The sequence below is a fragment of the Puntigrus tetrazona genome, chromosome 22 (assembly GCF_018831695.1).
Source record: "Puntigrus tetrazona isolate hp1 chromosome 22, ASM1883169v1, whole genome shotgun sequence".
Classification (NCBI taxonomy): domain Eukaryota; kingdom Metazoa; phylum Chordata; class Actinopteri; order Cypriniformes; family Cyprinidae; genus Puntigrus; species Puntigrus tetrazona.
This window is the reverse complement of record NC_056720.1, coordinates 10,059,135-10,080,740: the sequence shown is the minus strand read 5'-3', so window position 1 is coordinate 10,080,740 and position 21,606 is coordinate 10,059,135. Positions and strand designations below refer to the sequence as shown.

At 37.0% G+C, this 21,606-nt stretch overlaps 2 protein-coding genes across 6 annotated transcripts; one reads left to right on the top strand and one right to left on the bottom strand.

Annotated features, from left to right (window-relative positions):
- The first annotated feature begins 643 nt into the window (after positions 1 to 643).
- cirbpb (cold inducible RNA binding protein b) lies at positions 644 to 5,709 on the top strand. Of its 5 annotated transcripts, XM_043222483.1 has the most exons (8): positions 645 to 789; positions 1,393 to 1,505; positions 1,594 to 1,700; positions 1,864 to 1,981; positions 2,152 to 2,383; positions 2,488 to 2,546; positions 4,709 to 4,791; positions 5,528 to 5,709. In XM_043222483.1, the coding sequence occupies exons 2-7, from the start codon at positions 1,406 to 1,408 to the stop codon at positions 4,711 to 4,713; spliced, it is 621 nt and encodes a 206-aa protein (XP_043078418.1). In that variant the 5' UTR covers positions 645 to 789; positions 1,393 to 1,405; the 3' UTR covers positions 4,714 to 4,791; positions 5,528 to 5,709. The 5 variants fall into 5 exon arrangements, with proteins under 5 accessions (XP_043078420.1, XP_043078418.1, XP_043078419.1 ...); XM_043222485.1 differs by lacking the exon at positions 5,528 to 5,709 and having other exon boundaries at positions 644 to 789; positions 2,481 to 2,546; positions 4,709 to 4,778; XM_043222484.1 differs by lacking the exons at positions 4,709 to 4,791; positions 5,528 to 5,709 and adding an exon at positions 2,887 to 3,830 and having other exon boundaries at positions 2,481 to 2,546.
- A 2,179-nt stretch (positions 5,710 to 7,888) lies between these two features.
- Positions 7,889 to 9,925, bottom strand: si:ch211-212d10.1 (chymase). The gene is made up of 5 exons (XM_043223411.1): positions 9,739 to 9,925; positions 9,306 to 9,462; positions 8,629 to 8,758; positions 8,253 to 8,480; positions 7,889 to 8,163 (listed from the first exon to the last, which is right to left on the bottom strand). The coding sequence occupies exons 1-5, from the start codon at positions 9,791 to 9,793 to the stop codon at positions 7,975 to 7,977; spliced, it is 759 nt and encodes a 252-aa protein (XP_043079346.1). The 5' UTR covers positions 9,794 to 9,925; the 3' UTR covers positions 7,889 to 7,974.
- Positions 9,926 to 21,606: the final 11,681 nt, after the last annotated feature.

Below are 21,606 nucleotides of genomic sequence, written 5' to 3'. Positions count from 1 at the left end.
TGGGTTACCATTATCTTCGTTTTATAATTAATTACTTATTATGCATATATCAAATTGGAACGGTATTCCAAAGTGTTACCAAATGTTTCAAATGTTGCACATTTTCCTCAGTAACTATATTGTAACTATGAATCTAATATCTTAATGAGAATATATAACACCTTTATATATAAAGCATACAGCATAATAAACATTTACACTGCTTTGTATGACCAAGGTATCCGATTTATTTCCTTTTCTTTTCATCAGTACAAGCAGAATGGCTGTATATTACATGGCAGGGAGCAAAACAATAATGCACCTTTTAAAAAGGTTCACAATTTTGACTTTGCTATCAGTAGCCAGAAATCCAACACGTATAGGTTTTTATTTCAATAGTAGATTTTTATTTAAACGTCGAAAGGCCGATGCTTCCAAAGTTTGCATTCATGGATGCAGTATTTAGCCAGGAACAAAACAAGAGCCAACCATAATAATAATAATAATAATAATAATACACATTTGATTGTATAAAATTCCTAGAATAACATTGTTATATTTTAGAAAGATGAGGAATTATACCGCGAACAGTTTTTATTTTTGTTTTCTCAGATATTTTTAGTATAATCACAATTACCAAAAGAGACGAGACAAAGGTACAAGCCCGTGACGTGCCACGACGTGGACACGCCCACAGAGATCTGCAGTCACGTGAAGCCTTTAAACTGGCGCCATTTTCTGTGCGAGCTCCTATTCTGCTGCAGTCGGCGTCGCGTCCTGCACTCTTTTCAGTGTTCGAGACAACCTGAGGTAAGAAACGCTGCCCTTATTACTCTGGTTTTGGCCTGAGATGTGGCGCTTTGTTCTGATTGTGCGTTACGTTGCGTAGTTTACAAGTGTGGTTCGTTAGCCGTTGTTTATACGGGTTTTTTACGTATTACGGTGATTAAATTGCGAAGTGTGGAAAAAAACCAAAAACATTTCTAGGTGTTTTGCAGCGTGCTAACCGTTTTATTTGAAATCGTTCGAATGCAGCGCGTGAGTGGAGTTTATTACGTCGGATTTTATAGGTTTCTTTGTTCCTCTTTAAACCCAAAGTGACCTAGTTATACTGACCTACTTCTCACAGAGTTGCGAATGGTTTTTCGTGCTAATGGTAAACTTTCACGCCATATTAAATTTAGGATCTGAAGGTAGAGTTCAAAGGGGGGTTGTGCGATAAAACGTGTCTTTGTGGCAAAATGGCTGCAGCACGCTGTGAAGACGGGTAGAAAATGGCGTTTCCTTGTTGCGCACTAAAAAACCCGCGTGTTTTCGCGCGATAAATTTTAGTCTCTTCGGGCCTCACTTGGCCTCTTTAGCTTAATTGGTTACCCTTTTCTAACATTTGATTTTTATTACGTTTTTTTTCAGCACGTGATTCAACATGTCTGACGAGGGAAAGCTCTTCATTGGTGGTCTGAGCTATGATACCACAGAGCAGTCCTTAGAGGAGGCTTTCTCCAAATACGGATCAATTGCCAAAGGTTTGTTTTAAGCAGAGGGTTTGAGGTTGGTTTAAACTATTTCACAGCTTTTATTTTTGAGTTAAATGGTGTTTTTTTTTTGCTTCAGTTGATGTAATCCGGGACCGCGAGACAGACCGGTCTAGAGGCTTTGGCTTTGTGACATTTGAAAATCCAGAGGATGCAAAGGATGCTATGGCTGCAATGAATGGAAAGGTAAGATCAACACCCGTTAGGAACAGATATGTGTAACCAAATGTAATATGAAAAAAATCCATTTTGTTGCCTAAATGTCTTAATGATGAACTGCATGGATGTTCATCAGTCAAATCAGGGGGAGCCTAAAGTGTTTCTAACCATAATGGGTGTTTTTTTGCAGTCTGTTGATGGCCGCATGATTCGTGTTGATGAAGCTGGCAAATCTGGTAGACGGTCCGGTGGTTTCAGAGGAGGTTCTGGAGGCGGCAGGGGGTTCTTCAGGGGAGGCAGAGGTAGAGGTCGGTATTCTTACTTGAATGAAATTGTTAACAGATGGCTGCATTTGCATTTGAAGAAGGATTGGCGGCTTGAAATTATCATGACAAAGCTGGTGGTTTACTTTTCTTTTTTTTAATTAAATGGAAGGTTTTTTTTTCTCGTCTGTATAACCTTTTTATTTGTTACACAGGTGGTGGAGGATATGGTGGAGACCGCAGCTATGGGGGTGACAGAAGCTTTGGTGGTGACCGGGGCTACGGCGGAGGTGACCGATCATATGGGGGTGGAGATAGAGGCTATGGTGGAGGAGAGAGAAGCTATGGTGGAGGTGACCGGTCCTATGGTGGTGGTGGCGGCGGCGGATACTCCAACAGGAGTGGCGGATACTCCGGTGGCAGCGGCGGTGGATACAGGGATAACAGGTGAGAGATTTCTTAAGCACAGAGCGAATCTGCACAAGAAACAACTTTATGGATCTCGTAACCGCGAGCACTTTAAATATGGCAAATATTACTTTTGGTTTTAGAAGCCAGGGTGGATATGACCGTTCTGGTGGATCCTACAGAGACAGTTACGACAGCTATGGTATGTATTATTCAGAACGACTCATTTTACTAGATAACTGCACCAATAGCTCTCAGCCCACTTGTGGTGTTTTAGAATAATGTCTATACCTAAGCAGAAAGACAAAACTGCCTTTTTCAAACTTCTGAGTTCAGTCAACTTGGTTGCCTTTATCTTGGAATTGATGACCACAAGCCAAAAAGTACAATAGTAGTGACTAAAGTCGGTTTTGTGCACTTGATCAGAATAGTCCATAAGACCTTGTTGGAAAAGAATCATGTCTTGGTGTCAGTTCACTGTTTGGAAAGGATGTTCACAATGCTCCAGTGCCTTTACACTTTTGCCTACTTCTTGTCCTCAGCTTCACACGAGTAAAAAAAAATCCTGATTGCAAGATCATCCCTTCGCTGGCTGTATATAAAAAGATGCGCTCTTGGAAGACCTTTTTTTTGTTTTACTTTTCTTTACGTTTTGTGTTCTGATTCAAATGTTCTATTAAAGACACTCCTTTTTTACCGTGTCAAGTATCCGCAGGATGTTCCTCTCATTGAGGAGCTGCCTAAAATCCATGAGCATTCACTTACTGTACGAGTTTCAAGCCCTGTGAGGCTACCTGTATCTGCCATTTTTACCTTGCGATTTGTGTTATAGATGCTCACGGAGGTTTGAAATTGTCCTTTGTTTTCCTTTTTAGTGTGTGTTTAAGAAATGTCTCTGAAACCATGCGTAAAAATTGACCTGTCCAACACAGCCTGATAGCTTCTAAAAACCAATTTCCTCAAAGATCTTTGGACCAATTTCTTAATATCGGCTCACTTAAAGTGCTTAGAGGAGCATTTGCATTTAAACAATTTTAAAACGGAACCTTGAAAATATTCTAATCTGATCCTCCAATAGAAGCTTGATAAGCTGTGATGTGTTCTTTATTGCTCCTTGCCACCTTCATTTTGTGATGCATTCCTTTAGTGAAGCAAGGTAGGCATTTTGCATTGGAGTTGTCTCCAGCAAACCTCCTTGATATTGCTAAAGATTTGTAAATATTCATTATCCAAAGAGTAAACCACTGGGTCATTCCGCCTCTCGTTAGGACCGGTGCCCCAAGGTGCTTTATTCTTTGACCAGTCTAAATTTTATTTTTTAAAAGTATGCTCTACTGTGGACTGAACTTATCCTCTTAAATGTCAAGATTTTGTTCCTCCTTGGAAAGAAATGTGCTCTGTTCTGTATATCAACACCTCAGAATCTTTTTTTTCTTTTTGTATTAATCTGGCTTCATGAAGCTCATTAAAAAATGGTTGGAAAATGCTCTCTTTTGCCTTCGATATTAAAAAGCTCAATACAAGCCAGGTGAATGTCATGGAGTGGATAGCTGGGGATTTAACATCTGGGATCCTAAATTTTTTCATCAGGCAAATGAAACTTTAGTATTAGATTAAGCTAACAAAGATGAAACGTTGCCGTTGTGGTATAGCAAGCAATGGCTCTGTATAATGCTTCATTGGATCCAAGAGTTCTCTGCTAGCAATTACGGAAATCACCAATGTCCTTGGAGAATGAAGTGTTGTGCCTTCCGACTCAAGAATCCTGAGATGAAAGCTGCTCTCTTGACTAGGTCATTTGTGGAGATAGGCCTGTAATGTGAGGTAAAACCTTTTGCTCTCCTGTACGCATCCTACAACAGTTCTCATTGTCCATGTTTTCTTCGAATGTTGCCTCGACCAGTGATTACATCTCCAGAATCTGTTCAATCCTGTTCCACAACCCCCAAAAACACTTCCTGTTCCTCCTTTAAAAAAAGCTGCATGACGACTTTTTTTTTTTAAATAGTGTGCTCGTGTTTGGTGGAAAGTACCTCATGTGGCCTTTGAAATGAGATTTTAAGTCCCTGTTCTGATCGCCAATTAGTATGCACCAACTTTAAAGATTACTTTTGGTCAGGTTTAAGTCACGTCAAAATTTAACATTTTGTAGAGATACCTTTTTCGCCACTTCATCTTGAGCGACTCACTATGGAGACCCGTTAAAAGTTTGGCCCTTTTTGTTTTTAACATTCACAATTTTGTACCGGGTTTTTCACACTTGTTTAGTCTAGAAGTGTTAGTCTTTTGGAAATCTTAAGAGCATGATTTCTGTTTTTGTGTTTTTACATCTCCTGTATACTAAAATACCCTCTTATTTTTCAGACTGAGTCCCCTTGACGTGTTGTAATTGAAAACCTAGAGGAGCAACTTTGAATTGACTTCATTTTCATGGCAAAAACACAGAGGTATGGGTTTACTTTTGTACTTACGAGTGAACTAACCCATTAATCATCAACATGAGAGTTCTACTACCTAATTACTCGCCTTTTGTCATTCCAAACCTGGGTGAAGAAATTAAGTTTATTTTAAATCTGACCTTTCAGGCTTCCATAGATGGCAAGGGTCCTTAAATTATGCAAGTCCAGAAACTGCAAGGACATCTGTAAAATGATGCATGTTGTCAGGGCGTCTTTTACAAAGCTATGAAGACACTTATTTTGTGTGACGAAAACCCATATAACGGTTATATAACATGCTTTTAACAGTTTGTCCCCTGTGCCTTTTTTTAGTTTTTTTTAAATCTGAACGTTAACTTGTTTGACACAGAATAGCCGATCTCTAAATTATGACAGGGTGACATGTAGGAGACTAATTGCTGAATTTTGGTTTTGTGCACAAAGTAATCTTGTTTCGTCATTTATGGTTAAAGCCCTGATGTCACAGGACATGGGTATTAACCTTGCTGTGTTTCTGGAGCTTGATCGTGTACGGTGTGCTTTCAAAGTCTTGATTTATGTGCTGAAGGTGAACATGGGTCTTATGGGTTTGGAATGACATGAGTGAGTAATGACAGTTTTTGTCTTTGGGAGAACTATCCCTTTAACTTCAAACGATTATTGGATGGCACTTGTTTGGCTGTTGGCATTAACTGACTTGCATGCTTTTGTTCGTTTTCTTAAGACCATGTTTTTGCCGTTTCAGAGTTCATGGAAATCAGTGCTGTGCAGATGAACCCATCTCCTAAAAGGAAGCAGAGAAAGTGTCAACTTGCAAAATGTCACTTCCGTTTAGATTGAAGTTTGACTATTTTGCTTGTGTAGAAAGGTGCTAACTTGGTGTTGTGAGAATGACACATCAATTCAATAAAGCTTTTTTACATCTGATTTCAGTACTGTGCGTCACTTATTAGCGCAGGGTTTTTTCTTGCCACAAGGTGGCAGTGGTGGCCAGCTACTGCACAAAATAATTTTTGTCAGGCTTTTGCGATAGGATTTGGGGTTTACGTTTTCAAATTCACACGGACTGGTTCCATTCTAAAATGTAAAATTGTTTAAAAAAAAAAAAAAAAAAAAAAAAAAGGGTAGTTTATCCAGCTTCCAGTATTTCCCCGGCCCCCAAGTTTAATCTTGACTTTTAATATTGCCTGTTTATGCACTCAATTACTATCAGATTATTTTATTTTTTAATCCTCTGTGGTTTTGGGGCCTTTTAGTCTTCACAAGAAGTTAATTGCAAGGTTATTTAATGCGATAAATGTGAAGCAGTGAGCATTGAAACCTTAGCAAAAAAGTTGTCTCCTGCTTTCAGTGACTTGTCATCCTTATGGCTGATTGAAGACTTGATGCACATTTGGATGCTAAATACATTTAAGAAATTTACTAAACCATACTTTTAAGTCGTGTTCTAGACTAAACGCTTCTGATGGGTTTTGGTATTTGGCATCTGGGGTTGGATCTAATGTCCACACCAGGAAGACTTGATCTAACTTTTTTTGATATGTCAGGTGATGTGATGAATCCATGGAAGCTAGTGGGAAGTATGAGTGTAAACTCTTGAATTGGTTTATATTTGCCTTGTTTTTTGTAAAATAACAGTTCACTGTGCAACACCTCCAGAGTCTCTCTGGATCTATTATTGCACTGATACTGATACCCCATAGATCATTTGTGAGTGGTGCATCTTGAAGTGCCTGCGGTTGGTCCAGTTGAGTATCAGCCATGCCACAGTTTTCAGAGTCACCTTTGAGCACTTTTGATTGAGGCTCATGATTTTGTTTCTTCTAGTCCCAACCCATGACCATGCAGTCCTTTGAGATTGCTTCATTCTCAGTTTTTGGCAAAGAGATAGTATTCACACTTTTGTTCAAAGTTGCTGGGGTTTCAAGCTGAAAGAGATGATGCGAAGTTCTTGCTTGAACTAACAGAACTTGGAAGAATGTTTATTAGGCACGATACCAATGAAATCGTTCAGTCTTATGTATTACTTTTAGAAGCGTGACGTCATGGCCCAGTCTCTTAATATTGAATTTTGGATATGAAATGGGACCTACCTCTACACGATTACTAAAAATGACCAAATAAATATAAAGGCCAGACAAAATGAGTAGGATTTATTTACAATATAAATATAACTGTCACTCTAGACACTGTACTGATCTTGAGAGATAAGAACAAAATTAGAACTGAATTAAGATGAGTAATCATCTTTTTGCTTTCTGTAGCTTAATCACATTTTGTAGCGTTTGAATGAACACTGAAGTGACCTGAGCTGCAGCTTTCTGTAAAACCTCTGGATTAACTGAATTAAACTTGTTTTAGTATAGACTGTACTGCACGCTCTTTTTATTTAAAATTGAAAAAAATGATTATTTCCCCGTTCTTTGCAGTTGTCAGCAGTCATCACGTAATCTTATTAAAAAAAACACCACATGCTTGTTTTGTAACCTTTCAGGAATGTAGACCATGCAGGGTCGACTGCGGAGCGGAGACTTCACCACCAGCAATGCCATGTATGAAAAAGCCTAACACGGTTTACTTCTGAAACGTTCAGCATACTCTTGAGTTACAACAGCCTGTTGTAATTAAAGTAGGCTAGATGCGAGTACCTGGGGCGCAGAAATGCAGCAGTAGCAGACGAGTGATTAGCCAAAAGATGTTGGTTGTAGACAGCCGAGTTACACCGAATCCCTCGGGGGTGCGTGTTTTTACACACTAAATGTTCCTGGTGCTTCGTTGCTGCTTAAGACATTTCATGACTTATTCAAGCGTCCGCATCTCTTGTGGTGGTAGAGACTTTTAACCTTTTCAAAGCTGTCCTCCTCACAACGGTCAGTTTCCTTGAACTAGCTGCTTGAGTAACATTAATGATCCAATTTGTTTCAAATGCTTGATTTTGTGTGTTCGTTTTTCCTTAAAGTATTTTGCATTGCTGGGTTCATTGGCGTGGCTTTTTTGTTTCTAAAAGCTTGTTCTAGCAGTGATACGTTTTACTTTGTGGCCAGCTACTACACGAATACCCAAACAGATTTTAGCAACAGAAAATGAAATTCTTAGAAGACTTGTGTGAAAGGGTTACAAATCACCTTTTATTTTAAGCTCGCGCCACACATGATTGGTGTAAAACTAAGGCCAAAGAGAAATGAAAGGCAACTAAATGAATTTATCCAGCTTGCCCTTCCATGTTTCATATTGCTGCTGAGCAGGTGGTTTCATAACGTCATGAATCCATGAAAAGTAGTGCGAAATATGAGTGTACGCTGTGAGAGAAATGCTTTTTTTGTGAAATGCCACAATTCCCTGTACGTAATTTCCACAAACAAGTGGCCCTCCAGAGTCTCCCTGTGGATTATATCATTTGATTATTAATATACTGATATTACACTCGTACGCCATAGATGATGATTTGTGAGTGGTGCATCTTGAAATACCTGCGCTGGTCCAACTGATCCCTGGTTGCACAAAGTATCAGCCGTGCCACAGTTTTTAGAGTCCAGCAGAGTCACGTTTACTTCTCTCAGCACATTTGACGGAGACTCTTCGTCGTATTTCCTCCAGCCCCAACCCATGACCATGCAGTTCTTTGAGATCGCTTCGTTCTCAGGTTTCGGCAAAGAGATAATACTCACGTTTTTGTTCAAAATCGCTTTGGTTTTCAGCTGAAAGAAAAAGATGCTTCAGTTGATAACCGCTACATTTCATTTGGTGTTTACAGAAATATTAAAGATAAGCAGAGCAAAGGTATATTTGATAAATGTTATATATAAATGAAATCATTTTATTACCAATCAATAATCATCTTATTACCTTTAGAAGCATGATGTCATGGCCTGGCCTCTTAATTTTGTATCCTGGATGTGGAAAAGCATCTACTTCTATACCGCAAGGTAAGTTGTTGGTGTTGTCAACCCCCAAATATACCATGAGATTACGACAACTACATGAATAAATTGATATTGTAGAGGCCATAGTTACAAAACGATTCATACATATTTTCAAGAATGACACGACTGCCACTTCGTATGTTAAATGTCGACGCAACATCAACCTCGTTATTAAACTGTAACTAAGTTCAATCAACAATTGCAGTGATATTGCTCCCCTCTGCAGAGCTGCTGATAGCTGAATTAAACTTATTTTTAAAATATATAAACCTTACATTGTAATTGATCTGAACTGTGCCAAAACTGAACTGATTTGTCTTTTTAGAGCTGCTTGGAACAGAATTTAAATTGTTTCCATCAATGAGTTTTCCGTGATATATTCAGTTTTTTTCTGGTTTGTTGCGGTAAAGCTGAAATTGACTTCATTGTATATAGCGCTAAAGGAAAGAAAGTGTTTTTTTTTTGTTTTGTTTTTTGTTTGTTTTTTTTCATACAGTTGTAGACAGTAAGTACCTGACAGTAAATACCTGTTTAATTTTTCAGATTTTCATTAAAAAAAAAAAAAAAAAAAAAAGATATGAAGATATGATTTTCACCTACTGTATATTGCAGTGGGCAGCGGTCATCACATAATCCTCTCTTATCAAAAAACCACCACATGCTTGTTCAGTGATCTTGTCACGAATGTAGACCATGTAGGGTCGACTGTGTGGAACGGAGTCTTTACCACCAACAATGCCATCATGCGTGGAGAAACCTAAAAAAAAAGTTCAAGCATAATAGCATAATAATAATATTCAACAGCATATTATTGGACATATTCTATAAGAACAATTACTGCTGCCACGGTTAGTTATCATAACTTAGATTTTGAGGTAACTTTAGTTAATTTGGATATTTAAATTACCCCTATAACAACAACAACAACAACAAAGTTACATTTAAATTGAAAGTTAACTTATTTACTGCAACTTTGTTTTTTGTTTTTTTACAGTGAGACTTGTAAATACTAAAGTACACAAAATATGGTTACCTGGGGTGCAGGAACACAGCAGTAGCAGACAAGTGATTTGCCAAAGGATGTTCATCGTAGACAGCTCAGTTACACTCAGTGTGCATCACAGAGATGTTTGGCTCTGCTTTTATAGAGATGTTCAAGGAACCCACACCCGGAAGATAACGCCAGAAGCTGCAGCATGCATCAGTTTCACTGATCTAACATCATTTAAGTTAGAACCTATTAAAAGCTGTTAGAGCAGATCACAGGTCAGTGATTATCATCAGCTTTCGTTGTTTCACAAGAGTTGTTGGTGATAATATCAGAACTTGGCAGTTATGAAAATTTAGTGATCTCTAATGTTTGCAACTAGATTTTTGTGCCTAGTCACCAGTCAAGTGTGCGTGCATGTTTTTCTGCACTAGATATTCTTTGGTGCATCCTGGTTTCTCAAGATATTTTTTTCAGCTCTTCATCTGTTGTGGTGGTAAACTCTGACATTTTTGGACTCTTTACAAATGTGGAAGTTACATGTGTTGGTTTTGCTTGGGGCGTTTAAATGCTCAATGTTTGTTGTTTTCTTGATCTTCCATAAAGTATAAGATGTTGTTTTATTTTTCAGCCTGAATCCCTTGATGTGTTGCATATGAAAACTAGAGGAGCAACTTGACTCTTGTAGAATGACTTCGTTTACTTGTGGGATCGAATCAATGACTAATAGTCTGATGTTGGTTATGGACAGATGTTCTGTTGGGAAAATATTTAGCAAATTGATTTGTGATTTGATTTTGAAATACAAATTCTCGTTTGTATGAATGAGACCTTTTGTGTAGCTGCTTGAGTAGCATTAATTGCCTATTTTGGGTTCAATTTTATTAGGGAAGGTGATTTGCAAAGATTCATAAAACCTATTATATTAATTTCTGTAGATGAAGCTGGATCACAAATGATTTGCGCAAATATTTGATCAAAATTAAAGTTATGTTAATCCTCTGCGTCTTAAGTGACTTAAATGTCACAAGTTAATGATGACTGCTATATTAATTATTATATAATAAACACCTCAATTGCTTAATCAGAGACAAGATTCAAAGAATATTGAGCAATTAATTAAGTTAATAGACATCAGGTCTGTAACATGGTCTCTCAGAGGTAAAGATGAGCTCTCCAATCTGTGAAAGAGTTAATAAAAAGATTGTGGAAAAGGTTCCTCAGTGTAAAATGGTTTAAATCTCTGAGAAATCACTGCGTAAGGGACAACGTCGAAGACCTTTGCTGGATGCCCATGGTCTTCAGGGCCTCAGACGACACTGCATCACTCATAGGCATGATTCTGTCATTGATATTACTAAATGGGCCCAGGAATACTTCCAGAAACCACTGTCAGTAAACCCAATTCAGTGTCATCTGCAGATGCCAAGTAAAGCTATGTCATGCAAAAAGGAAGCCATATGCGAACATGGTTCATAAGCGCCGTCATGCCCTGTAGATAACATTTGGCTCATTATTAAATGAAAAATATGATTAAATTAAAAACCCTTTAGCATCTGGAAACCTATATCAGGCAAGAATGGGACTAAAAGGGCCAAACTCCAGAAACACAGATGTCTTCAAACTGTTTTGAAAAGAAGAGGAGATGCTACAAACATTGCCCTATACCAACGATTTTGAGGTTTCAGCCATCAAATTTGAAATTAGCCAATTTTGTGCTTAAAATTGTATAATTTATCAGTTTAAACATTTGTTATGTTGTCTGTGTTCTATTGTGAATGACATATTGATTTAAAATAATTTTTGGTATTCATTTTATTCAAATGTCAAAAAAAATGTCCTAACATTTCTGGAATTCAGGTTGTAGCGTTAGCATCTTTCTGAGAGATCAATGTTCATTTTAAAATCTTATGTTCTATCTATAATCACAATGCATTTTCTTATATTTTCAATAGTATTTTGTTCAGTACTTACTAATTGTAAGTCTATTAGCATGTGTTTTTGCAGATTTCTTCTAGCAGTGATACGGTGCACTTAGTGGCCAGGTACCGCACAAATACTCAAGTAGATTTTAGACAAAGAAAATGAAAATCTTATTAGACTTGTCTGAAAGGGTTACAAATTAGCCTTTATTTCAAACCTGCATATTTAATGTCATACATATTCTGATTAGTGTAAATTGAACCAGAGCTAAATGTGTTTATCCAGCTTGACCTTCCATGTTTCATATTGCTGCTGAGTAGGTGATTTAACCAATTTGAGCGAATGCAGACAACAGGATTAATATTCATAAACCCAGCAGCTCATTAATCCTAGTGCGTTTTATATTTTGTTTTTAGCAGAAAAATTACCGCTATCATGTGCAGTCGTGGCTATTCTAATTACTAAAGTTCTGTCGTAATGCTAAATTATGAACAAAATAATATTATAATGTTATTAAAAATGACTATTACATAGGTGTCTCTCACATTGCCCCACAGAAACATAAAAGAAAAATAAGTTCAGTTTACCCTGATCTTCGAATTTATTGAGCCCCTGTGAAAGCTGTAGTGTGTTTCCCTCTGGGAAATCACTGAGTGCTTGAACGTTTTGTAATAGTTGTGAACTGAGTCTCTCAGTGTGAAAACGTGGATCTCATCATTACTGGAAAGGGTTAAAATATGTATAAGATCCTGGAAAACCAAAGAACCTGTGAGAAAAAGTATTTTTCTAAAGAAAAACAGCTCATCTAGATAACAAAACCGTGTTAAGAATCACGTGCATGTAAACTTTCGCAACTCAACAATTTTATCTTGAAGCATCAAATTATGTAATTTTATGTGATCAGTACAAAATAAAATATCTTTTAATCTTTTAATATGCCTATATATATATATATATATATATATATATATATATATATATATATATATATATATATTTTTTTTATTTTTTTTGAAAGTGTGGTGATGGTTGAGATGGTAGGCTGATAAGATTGCTGCAGATTTATGACCTGCACATCTATGATGTCAGTCTGCCCTTTCTCTACACCCCAAAGGCACTCCTTTGAGATCTGGAGACTGTGGAAGTCATCTGAGCACACTGAACCTCTCGAGTGTGCCTGCATGTTTTTATGCACTAAATGTTCTCTGTGTTTCCTTGTTGTTCACAACTTGTTTAAGTGGTATAGACTCTCTGACATTCAACCTCTGCGTGTTACTTTTCAAAATTGTTGGATTCCTTGCAGAGGTGGAGATTACAGGTGTCAGCTGGAGTGAAACTGAGTTGTAACAGACACTGTGTCATAGATGGTTGATTTATCACTCGTTTATTCACTTGTTTATGTCAAATTTTTTTTGCAAAAAGAAAAAATAGGTTTTACGCAGTATATAATTTTGCATTAATTCTTTTTTACACTGACGGGGCATGTTGAATTTAAAAATTAAAGGAGCGAGCTAACCTTTGATTACTTTATTTTCATTGCAAAGATGAGAGGCATTCATTTTGAATGAAAATCACTTACTATTGGTTTGATGTGGGTAATGGCCAGATGTTCTGTTATGAATGAAGGAATATTTGGCAAATTGATACCTTTTGTGTAGCTAGCTGCTTGAATAGCATTAATTGGCTTTTTTTGTTTTTTTCTCAGTGTGATTATTTAGTATTCGCAACTTTTTAGGGCAGTCGATCTGATGTCTAGATTCAAGTTTGATTGTGTTATAGTTTGTTTAATGTTTCTGTAGATACGTGTTCATTTTGAAATCTTGTGAATAGCATAGACTTTCCTTACGGTATTTTGCAAAGTGCCTATTTTTTTCCCCAGGTTGCTAATTGCAGTATAGTGCGCTTTGTGGCCAGAATTTAAATTCTTATTAGACTTGTGTGAAAGGGAAATATCGCATGATTGTATCGGTTGAAGATGCAGCAACTCCAACAATTAAAGTCTTGCTTATATGTTGAGGAGTCTTTACCATTGGCCCTCAACGGATGAGGCCCCTCAGATAAAAGGTAAAACCTCTTGAAAAACAGGAAAATGCATTTAGCAGAATAATACATCAGAAGATTTGACTATGACCTGGAAAACTGAGAATCTATACAATCATATTTTCTACATCAAGTCATCACATTGAATTCAAAGCTTGCTTTGTAATACGACTACTGTGATAAAACGGTACAGTAAAGTGAAGTTACATAAACCCAAGGACATTTACCTGTGCAAGTAATTATTCAAACAATATGTTCAGCAAAAAAAACTGTTCTAGTGGGTTGGCAGCAAATGCACGATCATCCTTCAAGCATGCTTGTTTAAAAATAATTGTTCAGCTGCTGAGTTCATTGGGCCAGAGGTTTTGTAGCTCCTTGTAGTGTCCTCCAAAACAGGAAATCCATTTTCATGGCTTTCATTACACGTCTTTGATGGATGTTGTAAAATGCACATTCGACAAAAACCCTGTTTTGAATACTCAGATATTAGCGATGTGGTCACATAGTTCCTAAAGGCTGTAATGCTATATGCTTGCTTTAGCCATGCAAATACGCCAAGCAGTAGCGCAGGAATGCCCATTAAGAAACGTCCTACGTCTAGACTGAGGTATGTTCTTCTCATACCTGAACCACAAGACGCTATTATAATTATTGTGAATGAAGCGCAACCGAGGTTTCTGAGAGTGGGATGGTGGAGAGTGGGTTGCACGCAGAAGACTGGGTCGCGAACAGTAATGGGTATTACAGGAGGAGGTTTGGATAGGCACAGCAGAAAGGGGGGTGTCCGAAAGAACGTTTACCGGCAGACTGTCAGCTTTATTAGGACCAGGGGGTTGACTATGGGATGGTTAAGCAATTAGACGTCATGATAGAAGCAGGGGATGAAACGAGAGTTGTAAAAAGTCCATCAATCACCACGCAAATCATGATTATAAGGAATAAAAATAAATGACAAGAGTGAGCTTCCAAAGAAGAAGGTAGCATGTGACACACTGCGAGGTCAGGATCTCGGATCGGGGTTTGTGTAATACACTAAATCACCCACATCTTCTGGATTTGAGGGATCTCAGTTGATATATGTTGTTCCTAGCTTCGTACAGTATATGTTTGCTCTTTATCTTGCATCGTCTTCAGCTCTAATCTGTATGTCTGCTCATGGCATCATCTACCCACATAGAGGACTTGTCAAGTTTATTTTTCAGTTCTCAGAAGATCACCAGATAAAGTCTTCACCCGCACTGTTTCATGCCATATTGAGTATGTGGTTTTGAGCAAGTGTTTTCATCCACAAGACCTGTCTTTGACCCTTTGTATGCCTCTCTGGAGCGCATCTCTTTTCTAGTTGAGACCAAAGGAGACAGGAATTAAGAAGGTAAGACGAGCACTGACAATGGGTTCCAGACGTGGTTCAAAATCTATTTGTCTGAGCATTAAATCCACCTTTTGCTGTTTTCCAAAAGGACTTTGTAAGTTGATTTATCCTGTAAGCTTATATGTACCTTTACTATATCATTACTTATAAAATAGATCACAAGCTTTTGTCCTAGAACAAATTTTGTCCTAAAACAAGGCCTTTATTTTGAGAGATGAGCCAAGGCAGTTTTTAAAAAACAAGCACTATAGGACTTGTGCACTGAAATTTAGACCATTAGTCATTGACAACTGCTTCTCACACAATGTTCCCCACACGAAACTATCATGTGGTTTTGAAGTAGTGTTAATTTCATTAATGAAAAGGATAGTAAAATGTTTGTTCGTGAGCTCTATCCTCATGACTAAAACAAGACTATGCCAAGATGACAATAAGGAAATAAACAATAACTATATCAACTTGCAATATTGTTGATGGTAAAAGATACGAAAATGCATTAAAAAAATAAAAACTATACTAAAATGTATTTTTATTTTCGTCAACTGCCGTACTACTACACAAGCTTTCAGGTGTGCGGCTGTCAAATATAAAGTTAGCTTGAGCTTTTCAATGAAAGAAAATCAGAAAATCTAATTTTTTGCTTGAAATTCTTGTCCTAAATGTTTGCGTGTCAAAAAATAAATCCAACTTCATGTTGTGTTAATCACGTTTTTCTCCAAATCTTTTGTCCGTCATAAAAACACAAGACCAACTTCGATCTTCTTCTTTTTTAACATCCACAGAAAGTCATTTGATAGGAAAGGAGGACAAAAATGTAAAAAAAAAAACGCATATGAAAATTTCAGACTCAGTGTGCAAGGAATTGGCTGAAACAAATGAACACTATTTTAAACACAAGAAAGACAAGTCACATTTTTCATTAAACAATCAACCATAGATGAAATCTTATGAAACGAGGCATCTTGAATAAATGGATAAAAGAAGAAGCCAGTTAATTCAAACTTGTTTTCTCAAATGCTAACTTGGACTTGCATGCGTTCATTTTGGCTCTTTTACTTTAAAAGAATCCAAATTAAAATGAATTTGTGCCTAAACCCTCATCCTGTCTCAAATAACACCTGCTGTTACTATGCGTGCAGACTGAGTTCTCACGAGATGGATATGCAACATGGGAATACTCTCTCTGCCAACTAAATTATATCTGGTATTTTGATTGAGAATAAAACAGATGAGCATTTATTTTTAAATCTAAGAGCCAATGTACGTCTGACACAAAGCACACTAGTCAACCCAACATCCATCCAGCACACATGACCTTTGTTTGATATCCTTTTTCACTTGGTCAGACAGCCAATTAGGTGCCTTTTCAGGATTATAGAGTTTTTCATCAACACTGCTTGCCCTTGACTTTGCATAAGTGCTGTGGTAAGCTGTGCTGAGCCGTGAATGTCACCAGAGCCACCACAAATAAAGCCAGCAGCACTGTAAAAAAAAATAAAAAAAAATAAAGTATAAAAAAGTAAAAGGCTCAGTTTTAAATCCTATATGTTAAAGGAATAGTTCACCCAAAAATGAAGTTCTGTCATCATTTACTCAACCTTGATATTTTTTTTTTGTTCTGCTGAACACAAAGGAAGATATTTTGAAGAAAGTTTGTAACCAAGCTGTTTTGGGTCACCACTGACTTCCATATTAGAAAAGAAAATACCATGTAAGTCACTGGTGACCCACAACAGCCTGGTTACAAACTTACTCGAGGGTGAGAAAATGATTTTCTTTTTTGGGTAAACTATTCCTTTAAGTCATTGTATATAATACCATGAACAATGTGTTTGTAATATTTTACATAATGTTTTTATTATTATTATTATTATTTATCTGCATTTATTGTGCATGGTCATTTAATTTAAATGTAACTATTAAAAGAACTAAAGAACAAGAACAGTTTTTGGCACAAAAACACTAAGAACCATTTCAATATGGAGGGAATATATATATATATATATATATATATATATATATATATATATATATATATATATATATATATATATATATATATTCTCTTCCAATATTTCTGATATTATATACCAACTGACTAATTTGTTGATCGATCGCTTTTAATCAAATAAAACGTGAGTGCAGTGCATTAACATTCATTAGCTGGTTAGCTTGTCATTTGTGTTCCCATGTGTTTCTATTTCGCAGTTATTATTCATCAAACAGCAGTGGTAAGTGAATAATCCATCAATCAAGGTGAGTACGGCTTCTCCAGCTCTTGTTCTTTGCACTTCATGTCACATGTACTGTTTATCTCTCTCTCTCTGTTGTAGACCAGGGATTTAAGTAATAAATGTGGGAAGATTTGAGATTTTATAACTAGAGTAATGCATCAAAACTTTAACTGAGGACAGTAAGAATGTAGGGGCTGTAGATATGGCTTTGGATGCGACTAGTTCAGCAAGTCATGTACATTGTTCAGTTCTGGTATTAGAGCCTGTGCAGCAGGTCAACTGGAAGACTGTGAGACAGCATAGTCGCGGGCCAAAACAACAGCCACAATAGTCAAAATTAAAAAGTGTTTACAGTTAGCCAGAGCACCTGACATTTTAGCAAAGTTAAAAGTGCTGGTTAATGCTAAACGTGAATTCAAGTCGGCGCTAATGTTTTTTACTTCACCAGTTGGAGATCACTAAAAATAATGTAAAAGAGGTGTGTGAACTTGTACAATGTCAGACACTGTAATATGCTCTGATCCCCTCCCTGCTTAGCGGGGTGACGAGATACATAGCAGACTGGCGTCACTCAATGGCTGGATGTCTAAGTGGTGCCTACAGTATAGCATAGGTTTCACAGACAATTGGACAAGTTTTTGGGGCAGGTCTGGAAGCAGACAGACTGAATCAACTGCGTGCTAGCAGTCACAATCAATAATCTTTAATAATTCACAAAAGAGTAAATAATACAGACAGGAAAACAGGCAGACCGGAACCAAACGTATACATACATGAGACCATACTATTAAAAACCGAACACCATCAACTTATAAAGGGGAAAGGCAACAGCATAATTAATAGCACATACCTAAACATAATGACACTCAACATGAGACAGAAACTAGGCCATACAGAGCACATGGGGAATGAAAACACGCACAAAACAGTCCGGGTATGTGACAGTCATGTCTACTTGTGTTATCTTTGATTAATATTTCAATTAGTTTGATGATCTGAAACATGAAAGTGTCAGGAACAATCCCTTAACACATACAATAGCGCATAAAAACTTGCAGATGTAACAGAAACCACATACTCTTTCTTGCTGCAGCTGGAGGAAAACAAAACTAGAGATATTTCATTTAGCCTGGGGGGAAAGTACCCTTTCTTACAGAAAGGCATTTAAAAACTAAATCTGATTACTTTCACACTCATTCTCTACTTTAGGAGAATTGTATAAACTTGTTAAATCAGCTAAACCAACAACAAGTATGTTAGACCCTTTTCCATCTAAACTACTAAAAGAGCTGAGTCATAGATCCTCTTTTGGGTATTATTAACTCATCATTGCCATTAAGATATGTACCCAAAACCTTAAGCCTCTCATTAAAAACACATCTTGACCCCAAAGACTTGATCTTGAATTTTCAATCAAAGATATTAGAAAAGGTAGTATCCTCACAATTATATTCCTTTTTAGAGAAAAATGGTATCTGTGAGGAATTCCTGAGTACTGAGAATCTTTCTATTGAAAGTAATGTTTCTAGCATCTCATCTAGCATAGCATATTTAAAATAAAAAAAATTAATTAATGCGTTTATGACCTCAAGGTTAGACTATTGTAATGTTTTTAATTGGGTGGTTGATCTGTACACTTGTTAAACAAACTACACTGGGTAAAAAATGCAGCAACTAGAACCAGGAAGTATGACCATATCAGCCCGGTCGCTGCTTGGCTGGACGTTCAAAGTAGAAATTGTATAGTAGAATTGTGAATCCTCTTTCTTTTGTTGTTGTTAATTTGTTTTGTTGAAGTGTTATACCAACCTGAATTGTCTTTTCTTCACGGCCATTGTGCCTCATTATGAATCCAATATTGTTAATTGACGGTCTCTTTCTCCTTTTTAACTATTTATGGTTGACTAAACAAATTTGTATTAATATTAATAAAGACTGGTGAATTTTCATAACCATGCTTAATTTTCCCTTTGTTCTGAGAACAACACCCAAACCTTTGCCTTTTGTAACTCCCCCTGGGTAGTAATTTTGGGTGGCATAGTCGCTACTGTGTTAAGACTCTCTTTCCTTTCTGCTACATATAGATTTTGAAATAAGTAATGCTAATTACTTATAAAGCCCTGAATGGTATAGCTCCTCAGTACTTGAGCAAGCTGTTATCACATTATAGTCCTTCATGCTTGATGCATTTTAAAAACTCTGGCTATTCGATAATTTAATAGAATTTAAAAATCGACTGATCCTTCTCCTATTTAGCACCTAAACTAAACAATCTACCTAACACTGTTCGGGAGGTAGACACACTCTGTCAGCTTATCTAGATTAAGCTGATTAAGATCTAGATTAAAGACATCTTTTTAACCTAGTTTATACACAGCACACTAATACGCTTCTATTAATCAAATCCTTTACAGGATTGTTAGGCTGCATTAATTAGATCATCTGCTACCGGGAACATTCCCCAAAACACACAATGTGCTCAATACATTGTAAAAAGAATGGCATCTACGCTAATATCAGTCTGTTTCTTTCTTATTCTGTTTCTCAGTCTGTATCCAAATCAGATGGTGAATCAGCACCAGAAGATTTCGTGTTCCAGGCCAGGTGAGCTCTAGAGACAGATCACGAGAATCAGACACACATACACGCACATTCTCACACACACACACACACACAAGTCCTTTATAAAATCTGACATTGCGTATAAAATTGAACTGGAAACTAAGTGCTGGTTTCATCTGGCCAGAGAAGAACTTGCCCCCCCAACTGAGCCTGGTTTCTCCCAAAGGTTTTTTTTCTTCATTCTTTCAAATAACTAAAAACTATTTTATACAAGACAAGTCTTCCGTCAGATACGTGTGTTGAGTGCTATTTTCTATGATGTACAGATTTCCTGCATAGGTTGAGTTTTTTCAGATCACTTACTTATGAGGCTCCATCACTTATGGGGCAGTAGACAGTGAGGGAGCTCACTAGGTTGTGGAACAGATCTATTAAGTTTATCCGGCACTCCACCTGCCAGTTCAGTCATACATACTAAACCAGAAAAAAATGATTTTCTTTTTCGAATAGGTTTCTCAGCAGTACCTGGGATACATTCAGAAGCTATGACAGATATGAAGCAATATGTGGGCCGCACTATCAGCCAAAGCACACTGGGACGATTTTTAATGTTTTGTACAGTTTTATTACTTTCCTCTGGACCAAGACACACTTATTCTCTAATTCACCGATCTGTCTCTCTTTCTTCCTTTCAGAGCGATAAGACATCCATCACAAACTGCGGTTGAAGGTATGATGTTACAAAATGAGTACATCAAGTGCACTTTTATTAGCTCTGGCAAGGATCGAATGTGCAACTGTGCATGATCTCATGTCTTTAATAATGGTGCTGTAAACAGAGAACCTGCTTCATCTGGTTTTTCACACTGGTACACCAGGTCCAAAATTAACAGTCGAAAGAATCAAATAGTTACTCACCAATTGGCTAGTTGGAACTTTAAGGAAGTTAAACTATAAGAATGATAGTCTGATCCTTGCTGCTGTAAGTCATATGAATAAAGGTAAGTCATGACTTTTTCTTCACTGGAAAAACTTACTTTTAGCATTTTATCTAGGAAGCCTATTTTTTAAATTAAATTAGTAAATTAGTGCTCCAGTGATGGTTAGGTTTAGGGGTGGACCTGTCTCTTCTAAAAAATAGTACAAATTGTATCATGTATAAATAATATACATTTTATAATGAGGCTGGGTTGATAAATTCACATGACATTGACAGGTGAAGCAAAAAATAATAATTGTGTAATAATTGTGTCTGTACCCTTAAAAAAGTTGGGCCAGTGCCTGTTCTGCTGCTTGCTTTAACTGAAACTAACAGAGCTGGCGTTGATCTAATCACATGGTGCCAATAATTTTAAACGGTTTGACCTGCATGCGAAACCTGACAGTGGTGTAAGACAAATACGAGTGTTACATTCACTGGAAATAATGATGCTCAATAAAAGAAACTCCTAGCTTTGCCAAAATGAAGCTTTTCTAGAAAGCCCCCGAGACCACGAACAGAGATCAACGACATGTTAGAGCGGAGAGGTATAAATTATGACGAACACTTGGATGTTCTACTCTTCCGAATTTGATCCATAAAACATATGGTGTCTGCCCGCATCAAAGAAGGCCTTCGTTTTAGAAATCAATCAAATGATGACCAAAATGACATATTGCAAAACAATTCTCAATCATAATCCCAAAGCCTATTGAATTATCAAGACTCAAAGTCTCCGCCACAAGCCCCGACCTCTGTGCCGAGGCGCACACACTCAACTAAGGGAATGTAAAAATCGCAAA